The sequence below is a fragment of the Gobio gobio genome (assembly GCF_949357685.1).
Source record: "Gobio gobio genome assembly, chromosome: 19".
NCBI classification, from domain to species: domain Eukaryota; kingdom Metazoa; phylum Chordata; class Actinopteri; order Cypriniformes; family Gobionidae; genus Gobio; species Gobio gobio.
In genome coordinates, this window is record NC_137112.1 from 49912781 (window position 1) to 49927411 (window position 14631).

Genomic DNA, 14631 nt, shown 5'->3' on the forward strand with positions numbered 1-14631 from the left:
ATTAGGACTTTTAATCATAATTTAATCTGAAGTGTTGCTACCGTAAAGTTCTGGCAACCACAGCTGACGAATTTAAGCAGATTTTTTTTACAGTGCAGTGCCATATTTAAAGGGTTAGTTCACCCAAAACTGTAAATTGTGTCATTAATGACTGAGCCTCATGTGGTTGGACACCCGTCAGACCTCCGTTCATCTTCAGACACAAATGAAGATATTTTAGTGTAAATCTGATGCTCTGAAAGGCCTCCATTGGCTCAACTTTACACTCTCAAGACCCTTAAAAGACACTAAAGACTAAAGTTACAAAGTCCATCTCACTACAGCGGCTCTACAATAACTTTATGAAGACGAGAATAGTTTCTGTGCGCAAAAAAACCCTAAATAACGACTTATATAGTGATGACGATTTCAAAACACGGCCTCATGAAGCTTAGAAGCGTTATGAATCAGTGAGTCGATTCAGCGGTTCAGAGCGTTATGAATCAGTGAGTCGATTCAGCGGTTCAGAGCGTTATGAATCAGTGAGTCGATTCAGCGGTTCAGAGCGTTATGAATCAGTGAGTCGATTCAGCGGTTCAGAGCGTTATGAATCAGTGAGTCGATTCAGCAGTTTGAATCGCCAAATTTCAGCAGTTTGGTGGTTTGACACGCGATCCGAATCATGATTCAACTCACTGATTCATAACGCTTCGAACTGCTGAATCGACTCACTGATTCATAACACTCGGAACCGCTGAATCGACTCACTGATTCATAACGATCGGAATCGACTCACTGATTCATAACACTCTGAACCGCTGAATCGACTCACTGATTCATAACACTCTGAACCGCTGAATCGACTCACTGATTCATAACGCTTCTAAGCTTCATGAGGCCGTGTTTTGAAATCGTCATCACTATATAAGTCGTTATTTAGGGTTTTTTTGCGCACAGAAACTATTCTCGTCTTCATAAAGTTATTGTAGAGCCGCTGTAGTGAGATGGACTTTGTAACTTTAGTCTTTAGTGTCTTTTAAGGGTCTTGAGAGTGTAAAGTTGAGCCAATGGAGGCCTTTCAGAGCATCAGATTTACACTAAAATATCTTCATTTGTGTCTGAAGATGAACGGAGGTCTGACGGGTGTCCAACCACATGAGGCTCAGTCTTTAATGACACAATTTACAGTTTTGGCTGAACTAACCCTTTAAGTTTCGACCATAGACCGTAAAAAAATATGGACGACAGCTGTCAATCATGACATCATTGGTTTCCCGAGTAGGGAGTGAGACACTGCGAGGCGTCGCTATGGGAACGATGACACCATAATGCCTTCACACACCTGAGAGAAGCTGGAAGATGTGGATAAACCTGTGAGACTGAGCCGTCTCCGTCACGTCCAGCCCAGAGAACTTGATGAAGGTGATTGAAGAGAACCATCTTTAATATTAACCCTCTGCTGCTCTTGGTTTAGGGGTTTCATTGGTCGTCTTCCCCGTCATTAGTGACCGAAACTTCCTCCACTCCAGTAAAACCAATGCCATTTAATTTTCCTCAATAATATTTTTTCTTTTTAATTTTGTATTTTGAGATGATTTGATGGTATTTTTATATATTTATGCAATAATTATGGTCTATTTTTGCCATTGAAAATTATAAAAAAAAAAAAATAATTGTAATAAAAAAAAAAAAAAATTCATCATTGCAGTATTTCAGGTTAAAATAGAGACAAGGCCTTCAAAATATATATATTTTTTGAAGGCAGATTAGCTCCTCTTTTGGAATAATTTCAGAAATCTTGCAACCATGTGTGTGACCACTAGAGGTCTCTATGGAGAGGCTTTGGGCTCTTTTGAACACATTTAATGATTTATTTGATTTTTTTGGGGATTTGACTATTTATTATAAAGTTTTAATCTTTTTTTTTAGTTAGAAATATTGATTTTTTTTCTGTGAATTTCTGTTTTTGCAGATTTCCCATTAATTTCCTATGGTTGGTCATTTATGACCGAAGACGATGAATGCCAGTTTTTTTTTTACGTCCAATCAGCATGCTCGAATCATGACCCCAATTTGTGTGTGTGTTTACATCCCTGATGCTAGAAAAGTCCCCAAGTTTCATATCATTCAGATGAAGCTGTGATTTCAAAAAATTCCAAATGTGGTTCATAGGTTCAGTTTTTCATAGGTGTGTGTGTGTGTGTGTGTATAAGTGTGCATGTGTGTGTGTAAGTGTGCGTGTGTGTGTGTGTAAGTGTGCGTGTGTGTGTATAAGTGTGCGTGTGTGTATAAGTGTGTGTGAGTGTGTGTGTGTGTGTGTGTGTGAGTGTGTGTATAAGTGTGTGTGTGTGTGTGTGTATAAGTGTTTGTGAGTGTGTGTGTGTGTGTGTATAAGTGTGTGTGTGTGTATAAGTGTGCGTGTGTGTATAAGTGTGCGTGTGTGTATAAGTGTGTGTGTGTGTGTGTATATGTGTGTGTGTGTATAAGTGTGTATGTGTGTGTGTGTGTATGTGTGTGTATAAGTGTGTGTGTGTATAAGTGTGTGTGTGTGAGTGTGTATGTGTGAGTGTGTATGTGTGTGTGTGTGTGTATAAGTGTGTGTGTGTATAAGTGTGTGTGTGAGTGTGTATGTGTGTGTGTGTGTATAAGTGTGTGTGTGTATAAGTGTGTGTGTGAGTGTGAGTGTGTATGTGTGCGTGTGTGTGTGTGTGTGTGTATAAGTGTGTGTGTGTATAAGTGTGTGTGTGAGTGTGTATGTGTGAGTGTGTATGTGTGTGTGTGTGTATAAGTGTGTGTGTGTATAAGTGTGTGTGTGAGTGTGTGTGTGTGTATAAGTGTGCGTGTGTGTATAAGTGTGTGTGTGTGTGTGTGTGTGTATATGTGTGTGTGTGTGTATATAAGTGTGTATGTGTATAAGTGTGTGTGTGAGTGCGTGTATAAGTGTGTGCGTGTGTGTATAAGTGTGCGTGTGTGGATAAGTGTGTGTGAGTGTGTGTGTGTGTGTGTGTGTGTATAAGTGTGTGTGTGTGTGCGTGTGTGTGTGTGAATATCACACTCTTGATGTTTTAGAGTGTCACTGTGTACTTTTTTTCAGCATTGTGGCCGATTTGTAGATTGTACACACAAATATTCAGAGAATTTTTGTGTGTTTGCAGATTTCCATTAATTTCCTATGGTTGGTCATTTTTGACTGAAGAGCAGAAGTGGGAGTATTTTTTTTACGACCAATCAGCATGCTCGAATCATGACCCCAATTTGTGTGTGTGTTTACATCCCTAATGCTAGAAAAGTCCCTAAGTTTCATATTCAGATGAAGCTGTGATTTTTAACATTTCAAAACAGAACATGTTCCTGACCGAAGAGCCCCAGAGGTTAAAGAGAGCCTGAGGTTTTGATATCGATGCATCTTCTGTAGCTCATCGTGTCCGCTTAGAGGACTGATAACTGCTCTAAGAACTGCTCTAAGAACACGTGAGGAAAGCTTTCCAACAGAAAATCCGCCTCCTGAAGGAATGAAATCTGAGGAGATGAAGCCCAGCGTGTGCGTATAAGCTTCATGACGTATATTCTAATGCGGGGTTAAGTGTCACTGGCCAATAAATTGGCGTGATGGTATAAGGGCTTCAGTCATTGGTCACTGAGGGCGGTTCCCATAGCAACGGCTCGCAGTGTCGAGAGAACCTATGAAAGGGAACAATTATTTGAAGTGTAAGTTGATTGTTTAGTTTGTCTCGTGTCCATTGTAACACACGGAGAGGTGGAGTTTATGAGCTATACTGGAACTAACCACCAGGGGGCGATCGAGGGGCGGAGGCTTCAGTTTCTGAGAGGAGTGCTCAGGCTTGGTTTCGACCAATCAGCTCCTCCCGCAGTTTCTCCTTCAAACCCAGGTTCAGTCATGTGACAATTTGTGCAATTTTTGTTGCCATGGCAACATTTCCAAAATGGTGGCCTGTCTGGTTAGCACATGTTGCAGTGTCAGCAATTGTTTAAAACGCTTGTTTGTATGTTTCAACCCATGCAACAATAGTAACATTTTAATAGCTTACCATAGATTTACACTTAACCTGATTTTAATAAATTTCTTAAACAAATTGATATAAAACAAGTTACGAAAATATTGTGGCGACATGTCACATGGGGCTGTTAACCAATATTTTTATGTGATGTATTTGTCATATTAAGAAAAATATTAATGAGCTGCTCAGTTAATTTACCTGATTCAATTATTATTTTAGAGTTATATACTTTATGTGTTATATGAAAAATGTTTACAGCACTGTTTAAAAAAATGGAAATATTGATTGCTATTGCTCTGCACCAGATGTCAGGAAATCATGCATACTTGAGAAAATGACAAAATGACATCCCATGATGACAATATGTCACGCAACAGTTTCCAGACTCTACTAGCATCTCTACATTTCACTGACAACAATTCTTCAAATCAGCAGGGGATAAGTGTTGGAAGATCCGTCCATGGCTTGATAGGTTTTGTTAATAATTTGGAATAATATGCATCGTTTTGATATATGTTGTGGAAAAGAAAAGAAACAGAAAAAAACTGTCATTTAGCAACAAAAAAAGAAAAAAGAAATAACATATGGAACATTACAGATCTTTCACAAGGAGGCGTTGTATTTCAAAAACATCTGCAGAAACATGTTACAAGTGTCCATTAAGCCGGTTTTATATCCCCATCATTTAGGTTAAATATTCTGATGAACAACATTCTGATAAAGTTGACATTGATTTTTTTTTTGATAAAATATGAACATTTTACCTTTGATAATTTAAAAAGTGGATAGTATAACGTACAATACATGAATCATGTGCATTTCAATATAGCAGTTTGAATTCTGATTGAATAAATGCAGATGAATCTGAGCTCAAGAACTGCAAGACTCGCATCACATCAGAATTATTACATTTTATTGTTCAACGTCTACAGCTGAAAAATCAAACAGTGAAAAATCTGATGCTTGACAATTATAAAAGGTAAACGTTGAGAGTACATTAGCAAACTCTGAAACGACAAAACTCACCACCATGAACACACACACACACACACACCCAAACTGAAGCTCCAGAATTACCATTACAACATATAAAATAATAAAAAGAACAATTCCACGTGTGAACGGTGTTGTGTTTGAAACATGTTCTGAGGTGTTTGTGTTTCAGCATTCGGACTGAGAGAGGTACAGTTGTGTGACGATTTCCTAAAACATAGGTTATAGAGTATTTTGAATCCATAATATTCCAGCCATAACAGCACTTGTGTGTCATTCTTTGGATCGATTACACATCTACACACATCTTTAGGATTGTCTCCATCCGTCGTCTGGAACCAAAAGCAGATTCAAACCAAGCAAGCCAAAACTCAAAAGCACTCGCGTAAGAAAGAGATACTGAGATTTAAAAAAAGAAGAAGAAGAAAAAAACACATGTAATAAAAATCCTTGAGGGAAACATTTACCATTACCATTACAAAAGGGTCAAATAAACGTCACAGCACTGATGAACGATCTGGATGACTAGAGGTAGAGTTGTATTTCCTGAGAAGACGACAAAAGGCTTCATGTAAAACCTGAATTTCACAGCTGTCTATGTATTGGACAAGTGAATCGCTTGACTTTTAGTGTAACGTCAAGAACGTTAACGTTCTGGAGAGAGAGAGAGAGAGAGAGAGAGAGAGAGAGAGAGAGAAGCTAACAAAGAAATATCAAAGAATAAGGCAAGTTTTATTGTACAGCAATTTTGGTTGTCCTTGCAATAGAGTCGAGTACATTAGCATGCTAGATTGACTTTTCAACATGTGCATACTTTAAGGCATTCGTCCAACAGATCCGACATCCCAGCGACTGCTTTATTCTGTGTAGTAACAGTAAAAACACAGCATCTCAGATCTGAACACACTGCAGAACCACAGTCACATGACGAGGGTCGGATTCGGATGAAACTGGAAAATGCCATGATGTGGGAATTTACGAGCAAGAAGCTGTTTTCTAACATATTCAAATGAACTGAGCCGTTCCGAATCCACGGGCAAACTGGGAACCAGTCTTTGAGGTAGAGATTTGGCAGTAATGAGTTGTCCTGATGTTAATACACACAGACAGGAACATTAGACTAGACTGAACAGGTCCTTTTGTGAATAATCAAGAGGATCTCATCCGTCAAAGCAAAGGCCGCAAATAAAGGATCAAGGCATCCAAAGAAACAAGATAAAAATAGAGCTTTACGCTTATGGAAACCCTGTTTTGCCAACTTAAAATGCTAAATAAATGATTCAACCTCATGTAAGCGAAGACGGCAGATGCCATGTTTGTGTCCATCTAGAGAAAGTTTCACCCCTGATGCCCAGCGAGTGAGTTTTTTGACCTTGCATAAAGCGCTAGAAGACATAATTCCTAAATTGATAAGGACAGGGAAAAGGTCAGGTGATGATTAAAAACACCCATTTCTGTTCTCTCTGATTGGCGAGTTTTATTGTTATATTGTTAGAGGCGATTGGGACACTTTTGGCCACTGAGATGACTAGGAAAAAGTGTCCCATCCAACCTGATTTAAAGGAACAGGCCACTATTATTGAAAATAGGCTCATTCTCCGACTCCTCTAGAGTTAATCAGTTGAGTTTAGAGCGTTTTGAGCCGATCTCCGGGTCTGCACTGTTAGCATAGCTTAGCATAGATCATTGAATCTGATTAGACCGTTAGCATCTCGCTCAAAAAAGACCAAAGAGCAATGATATCACACACAGAGGTGGACAAACTACACAACTCCATTACTTGAGTAAAAGTACAAATACTATTGGTTAAATATTACTCCATTACAAGTAAAAGTTGTAAAGATAGATTTTTACTTAAGTAAAAGTACAGAAGTACTTTCTTTTAAAAGTACTTAAGTATCAAAAGTAAACGCATTATTTTATTATTGTTGTATGAGTGCACTGTTCCATCATCAGTCATGCTCCATCTGACATGCTAGCATACCTCATTTAAATACTTGTTTAAAAGTTACAAAGCTCTTATCAAAGTCAATCATACTTTTGACTACAACATTTTTAGCATCTGAATTGTTTTAGTCTAGTTTTAATTGACTATAATAAGATTTGAATAGATTCAGACTAAACTTCAGCACTTGTGTTCTGGCGTCTGAGAGGCAGCTTTCTGTGCACTTTCACACTTCTCCACGTCTGCTCTTCTGAATTATAACTTTTCAGTATGATTATGTTTGCGCGCACTGAGTCTGGGAACTGCATCTTCTATTTTGCCATCAGTTGATTGGTGTTCAAAAAATACTTGGAAATCATTGAACCTCATGTGATCCTACAAGAGTGATTACTGATAGGCTGTCTGCAAAAAAAAAAACATCCGTTTTAAAGAAGAAAACAAATCATCCACTGACTTTCAAAGCGGCTACGACTTTCTCCTTCGAGGGCCTTGATAGAAATGTAGAGGAGTAAAAAGTACGATATTTGTCTTTCAGATGTAGTGAAGTTAAAGTCATACGTTTCCAGAAACAATACTACTCAAGGAAAGTACAGATACTCAAAAAGTGCACTTAAGTACAGTACTCAAGTAAATGTGCTTAGTTACTGTCCACCTCTGATATCACACAGGCTAACTTCCGCCAACATAACCAGCGGGTCGAGCGGCTCACACTGGGAGCGCTGGGACTATCTTCAGCCGCTGTGTAATATCACTGCGCCGCTGCACTCATGGGGCGGCTCACAGCTCTTGATTATTACGCAGGAATGAGAGTATAGTTCCTGCCATATCGGCCTAGAACATCACAACTTCTCATTTTCCGTCGGTCTTAGCACACGATGAACTACAGAAGAGTCGAGTTTTAAACAGGAGAAATATGGAAACTCTTTGGTCATTTTTGAGCCAGATGCTAACGGTCTAATCAGATTCAATGATCTATGCTAAGCTATGCTAACAGTGTAGACCCGGAGATCGGCTCAAAACGCTCAAACTCAACTGTTTAACTCTAGAGGAGTCGGAGAATGAGCCCTAAAACAATGGCGTGTTCGTTTATCCCTACATCCCCAGAAACGGCCCTGTGTGATGAAGCAAAGCTTCAAAACTGCATCACATTGAGCTAAAACACCTGATGAAGTGACAAACTAAATCTCCAGTTAGTGTGGTAATCAGACACATGATGAACTGTTTCAATCTTTAAACGATCGTATGATCTTGTCATGCTTTGAGTCAAACAGCGAACACTTTGGCTGAATCTGAAACCACCCCATAAACCCTCATCCACTATCCCCTACTTTAGTCCACTAATACAGTTCACTTGATGAGTGAATGAACACGAGTGTGTGACGTCGGACAGATGTTGTGTGTACATCAGCTGTACACTCGTTAATGCGGTGCATTGTGGGATAGAATGAGTGCACTCAATAACGTCCACTATGGTTTCGGACACCACTACAAATGGCCGTGCCCTCAAATAATGCCCTGTTTAAGGGTATAGGGGGCGATTTCAGATTCAGCCCGAGCTTTTTGAAAACTCTCCAAAGCGGATACTTTTGAAAACGCGTCTTCTTGTTGTGAAGACAGAGGTGTTTGGAAACGATGACGCATGTTTAGTCATGTGCAGGGACACCGCAGGGGGTAAGTTGGGACGATTCTAAGGGCCCACAGAGACCGGCTTTATAAGTAGTAACAGTACTAGTAATAATGTAATAGAAATTATAAATGCATAATCTACCAAAGAGTTACAAATATAACAAAATGATGGCTTATCTCTGCATGAATCCAGCCTAACGCTCCGACATTTCTCTGTACTTACTGTAGCCCTTAAGAAAAGGTATTAATGTTTAAATATTATAATGTTATTTTGTATGTCTATCTCTGTTGATTATGAAAAGTGAATAGAAAGCACACGTCATCAGATGCTCAATGCCAGGAGACATGGAGTGGGCCAGACATGATTGTGGACACTTCATTAAGTTTTATATCTTAATTTTAGTCAATGTTTCATCAACTAATTGTGGCATTCTGGGTTGAGCGAGCGGAGCTTAAAGGGATAGTTCGCCCAAAAATGAAAATTCTGTTATCGTTTACTCTTCCTCAAGTTGTTCCAAACCTGTATGAATTTTAGTTATTTTTCTGCTGAACACAAAAGATGGTATCTTGAATAAAGAATGAAGAGAGAGCAACCATTGACTACTGTAGTAGAGGAAAAAAATACTACAGTATTCAATAGTTGCTCTATTTTCTTGGTTACACACATTTTTCAAAATATCTTCTTTTGTGTTCAATCAAACTCACACAGGTTTGGAACAACTTGAGGGAGAGTAAACAATGACAGAAATTTCATTTTTGGGTGAACTATCCCTTTAATTGGTCAGTATTATTAAATTGCAGACAGATTTTGTATAGCTTGGTGTGGTAGAGGCCAAACATCATATTCTCTCAAAGGGCCCAAAACTGCTAGTCATGTGATGCATATTGTCCCAATAGATATGCATGTTTATACTGCTTATGTGCTCTTCACATTCACACAGTCACAAGGATGACAGAACGAATGTGGGAAAACACGAGAAGCGTTGTGTGTTAGACCAAACAATGGTGGACGAGTGTGAGCTGGACGCATCAGTGAACGCTGAGATGAATGAACCGATCGTGTGTGATAACTTCATGACGTCAGTCTCATCTCAGTGAGCGTTGATGAGGTTTGAAGTGTGCGGATGATGTTAGAGCGCTTCTATCCGGATGAATGAAGCCTCCAGAGTTTGTGAAGAGGCAAACATAAAACATACATGAATAATATAAACGCTATAAATGCAGGTATACGCGTCTACAAATGCAGGCCTAACAGAACGTCCAGTGACTGAAGATCAGAGCAGCTCAATACTCGTGTTGTGTTGGTGCTGAGGAAAAAGGCACTGCAGATACATAAAATCTAGAATAATATATTATTATTATCAGTTCCGACCCTTGAGCTGTTTGCGCCACAATACTACGACTGTTCTAGATGAAGATCTTTCATCAGTCAGAGACGATAAAACCCTAAAGAGCAGAATCCGACTGTGCTCACAGAAAGAGAAATAAATTATTCACAGGTTTTGCATATACATTATATATCATTATCTTTATAATAAACTCTGATGTTATTTTAGATTTCTTTTGACTCCTGAACAGAGGAGAGTGTAAATAAAAGACCTGAGCTAGTGTACTTCAAGTGGAGTAGATTCAGACTGTTTTTGGCATATCTTCTGTAGTAACTGAGGTTTGTTTTGCACTGAGAGAGTCTGAGGCTAAGGCGATTGGTTGTTGGAGGAGGATGAGGTAGGCGTGTGGAGAACTGATGGAGCTCCTGTGGAAGATCTGAGAGACGCCCCTGATGAGCTCTGAGCCGCGGCCTGGGCAAACAGAACACCTGATAGGAGGAAACAGGAGGATTGGTTACAACTTGAACACACTCGAACACACACACACACACACACACGCTCAAACACGAACACTCAAACGAACACTCACACACTCACTCACTCACACGAACACTCGCACACACACTCGCACACTCACACACTCACTCACTCACACTCGCACACTCACTCACACGAACACTCGCACACTCACTCACACTCACACTCGCACACTCGAACGTACACACTCGCACACACGAACACACTCGCACTCACACGAACACTCTCTCGCACTCACACGAACTCTCGCACTCACACACTAACACACTCGCACACACACACGAACACGTGCACGCTCGCACACTCACTCTCACACTCACTCGCACGCTCGCACACTCACTCTCACGCACTCGCACACTCACTCTCACACTCACTCGCACGCTCGCACACTCACACACTCACACACTCACTCTCACACTCACTCGCACACTCACTCGCACGCTCGCTCACTCGCACACTCACTCTCACACTCACTCGCACGCTCGCTCGCTCGCACGCTCACTCGCACGCACGCTCACTCGCACACTCACTCTCACACTCACTCTCACACTCACTCTCACTCGCACGCTCGCTCGCACACTCACTCGCACGCTCGCACACTCACTCTCACGCACTCGCACACTCACTCACACTCACTCGCACGCTCGCACACTCACACACTCACTCTCACACTCACTCGCACACTCACTCTCACACTCACTCGCACGCTCGCACACTCACTCTCACGCACTCGCACACTCACTCTCACACTCACTCGCACGCTCGCACACTCACACACTCACTCGCACACTCACTCTCACACTCACTCGCACGCTCGCTCACTCGCACACTCACTCTCACACTCACTCTCACACTCACTCGCACGCTCGCTCGCTCGCACGCTCACACGCACGCTCACTCGCACACTCACTCTCACACTCACTCTCACACTCACTCGCACGCTCGCTCGCACGCACGCTCACTCGCACGCACGCTCACTCGCACGCACGCTCACTCGCACGCTCACTCTCACACTCACTCACGCACTCACTCACGCACGCTCGCACACTCACTCACGCACGCTCGCACGCTCGCACACTCACTCACGCACGCTCGCACACTCGCACGCACGCTCGCTCACTCGCACGCACGCTCGCACACTCACACACGGGCACGAACACACTCGCACACACACTTGAACACAAACACTCGCACTCGCTCGCACAAACACTCGCACACGCTCGCTCGCACACACGCACACTCGCACACACGCGCACGCGCACACGCACGCACACGCACACGCACACGCACACGCACACGCACACGCACACGCACACGCACACGCACACGCACACGCACACGCACACGCACACGCACACGCACACGCACACGCACACACACACACACACACACACACACACACACACACACACACACACACACACACACACACACACACACACACACACGTGAATCTCCAGCTGCCAGGCTCCTCACCGGTGTACACAACTCCATTAAGCTCCACAGACATGCTGATGCTGTTCAGGCCATTGGTGCTCAGGTTCATGGCAGAGTCTGCTCTGCTCTCTGAGGGACAACAGAGTTCACATCTCAGTCAAAGCACACATTTTATCACTTTGCAAAAGTAACGGCACAACTCTCCTCAAAAAGTAGCATGAGGTATTATTAACACAAACAGTGCCAACATACGTGAGGATTTATACAGATCACTAACCCACAGGATCTGCATGCAACAGCAATAATCCTCAGTGGCATTTCATCTCTTAAATGTCTTGTGTGTTTTGATCATAATTTAGACTTTAAAAAAAAATTCAGCTTTTTCCCTCATAATTATGGGTTAGGGTTAATTTTGACTCACAATGACTTAGCATTTCATATTTCCGACTTTTTATCTCATAATGAGGACTTTTAAAATCATATTTTCAACATTTAATCTTATAATTATGACTTAGCATGCCATATTTTTGACTTTATATAATAATGAGAACTTTTAAATTCATATTGTCTTAATTAATGACTACTAGTATGCTAAATGACTAAACGTAAATGTAATTATGACTATGATAATTGCAATGAGCTGATTTCATCAACCTTGATTTGTATGGCAATAAAATAATATCACATTTAATGTGGGTGTTTTTTTCTTGGTTTTGTTGAGCTTTGTAATCTGATGGACAGCAGGGGGCGCTGCCTCTGTTATTTCCAACTCAATATTTCAAAGCAACTCAAAGAAAACAAAGCAAACAGTTCACATGCAGTGGCAAGGGGAATTTATTCAGCCTCCTATTCATCTTCCGATAAAATAACGTAAGGCGAAACCACTAGTATTTAACACCTCTAACCAAGAAGAGGAAGTCGATCAGTGTGGAGGCAGGGGTTCCCCCACACAGGACAGCCATTGGACTTAAATTGTCGTGTTTGCGGTTTAAAATGGGTCAACACCTCCAGTCTTCTAATGAATCAGAGCCTGCGTGCCACTATCCTTTACATCAGCGACACTTCCAATTCTAATCAAAGCTCTTCTCAAACAACCTCTTCCCTTATTCAGAAGAACAGCGCTGAGTGAAAACAGTACTCGAGTTACTACTGAGGATAGTGAGAGATCAGCCCCATGACTCACACACTACACTCGACTACTACTGATCTGCACACTGCACTTACCACATGCCACCGTGTGTGTGTGTGTGTTCTAATGCAGTACTAACATCATAACCTCAGGAACCAGAAGCTGGATATTCCACACACAGGTTTCCCTGAAACATCACACATGCTATAAAAGGTGTTTTTTCTCAGGTTGGTGTTTATGGGAAAAGATAAAACCACGGTAAGAATGCAAATCGAGGCAACTCTGTGTAGGCCGTCGCTGTGATGATCATGTTTCAACGTATATGAATATATTATGAGTGTACTATACGTTACACAATTGCTGATTTAAGAAATATGGATGTTCACATTGGTGTATATTATACAACCCCAAATCAGAAAAAGTTGGGACAGTATGGATAACGCAAAAAAAAAGAAAAGTAGTAGTGATTTCTAAATTTACTTTGACTTGTATTTCATTGCAGACAATCTGAACACAAAATATTTCATGTTTTGTTTTGCCGGACCATTCATGTGTGTGTAATGAGGGTTTTATTGGTTGTTGTCTCCTGACAGCATCATTTTGTGGGGCTTTGCAAACCTGTATAAACTCGAGTGTGGAGTTTTTCTACATTATTCACTCATCATGATCGTAAAACAGGGCATTCTGGTCAATCTACTGCAGTATTTCCTCTCTCAATCAGTAGAGCATGTGGTTAACACCTCATGCACTGGGGGAAAAAATACCGTCATATACCGCACAACCAATATAATAAAATAAAAAAAAAAGTGATATACATTTTTGGATACATGCCCTCCATAGTAATGATAGTGAATAACACAAATACGTAGAGCACATCAAATATGGTAAACTTGCTTATGGGTTTGGAATGACGTTTTCGAGATCGGTCGAGCAACATTCGGTCTAGTCCAGGGCTGGGCAACTCTGGCCCTCAAGATATACTTTCCTGCAGAGTTTAGCTCCAACCCCAATCAAACACTAGCCTGGCTCCGCCCTCCTACGCACTTTTCCTTCAGGACGTCTGGGATTGCGTTATGTTTTCTCCGGTCCAATCAGTGAACAGAGGCTGAGAACGATAACGCTGATGTCATGCGCTAGTTACGTCACGGCTAAACGTTAGCGATTGGTTATGGCGGATCCAGAGCGGCTCTGGGCAGATCCAATAGATTTAAACTTCAAGAGTTCCCGCCTTCAAGGAAGTAAACGCTTGTCAATGGAGAGCGAGACTCGCTGAACAGATGAAGTGTGTGAGAGTCTGGTAAGACCAGGCTAATCAAACACACGCTAACACTGGTCTTTAGGATTACTAGAAACAAAGACACTTTAAGGCAAGCCTTCAAGGAGAGGCGTAACTCTGGAGTACGCAGAGAAGTTTTTTTGAATGGATGTCGATGGAGGACGGCTGTAATGGTGGTCCAGTGGGTTAAACCATGGAACTGATATGCAGAAGGTTGCTGGTTCGATCCCAGCGGGTCACCACCAGTGTGTCCTTAAGCAAGGCACTTTACTCCATGTTGCTCCAGGGGGATTGTCCCTGTAGTAAGGGCACTAAGTCGCTTTGGATAAAAGGGTCTGCCAAATGCATAAATGTAATGTGAT

General features: G+C 41.5%; 1 protein-coding gene across 2 annotated transcripts in view; it reads right to left on the minus strand.

The window, feature by feature from the left end:
• Positions 1–8493: 8493 nt before the first annotated feature.
• Positions 8494–14631, minus strand: part of arid3a (AT-rich interactive domain 3A) — a 47177-nt gene continuing 41039 nt past the window's right edge. For both annotated transcript variants that reach the window (XM_079844576.1, XM_079844577.1), the window contains exons 8-9: positions 11904–11993; positions 8494–10378 (exon numbers count right to left, since the gene is read on the minus strand). In XM_079844576.1, the coding sequence (XP_079700702.1) occupies positions 10257–10378; positions 11904–11993 (212 nt within the window). In that variant the 3' untranslated portion in view covers positions 8494–10256. The remainder of the gene's footprint in view (positions 10379–11903; positions 11994–14631) is intronic.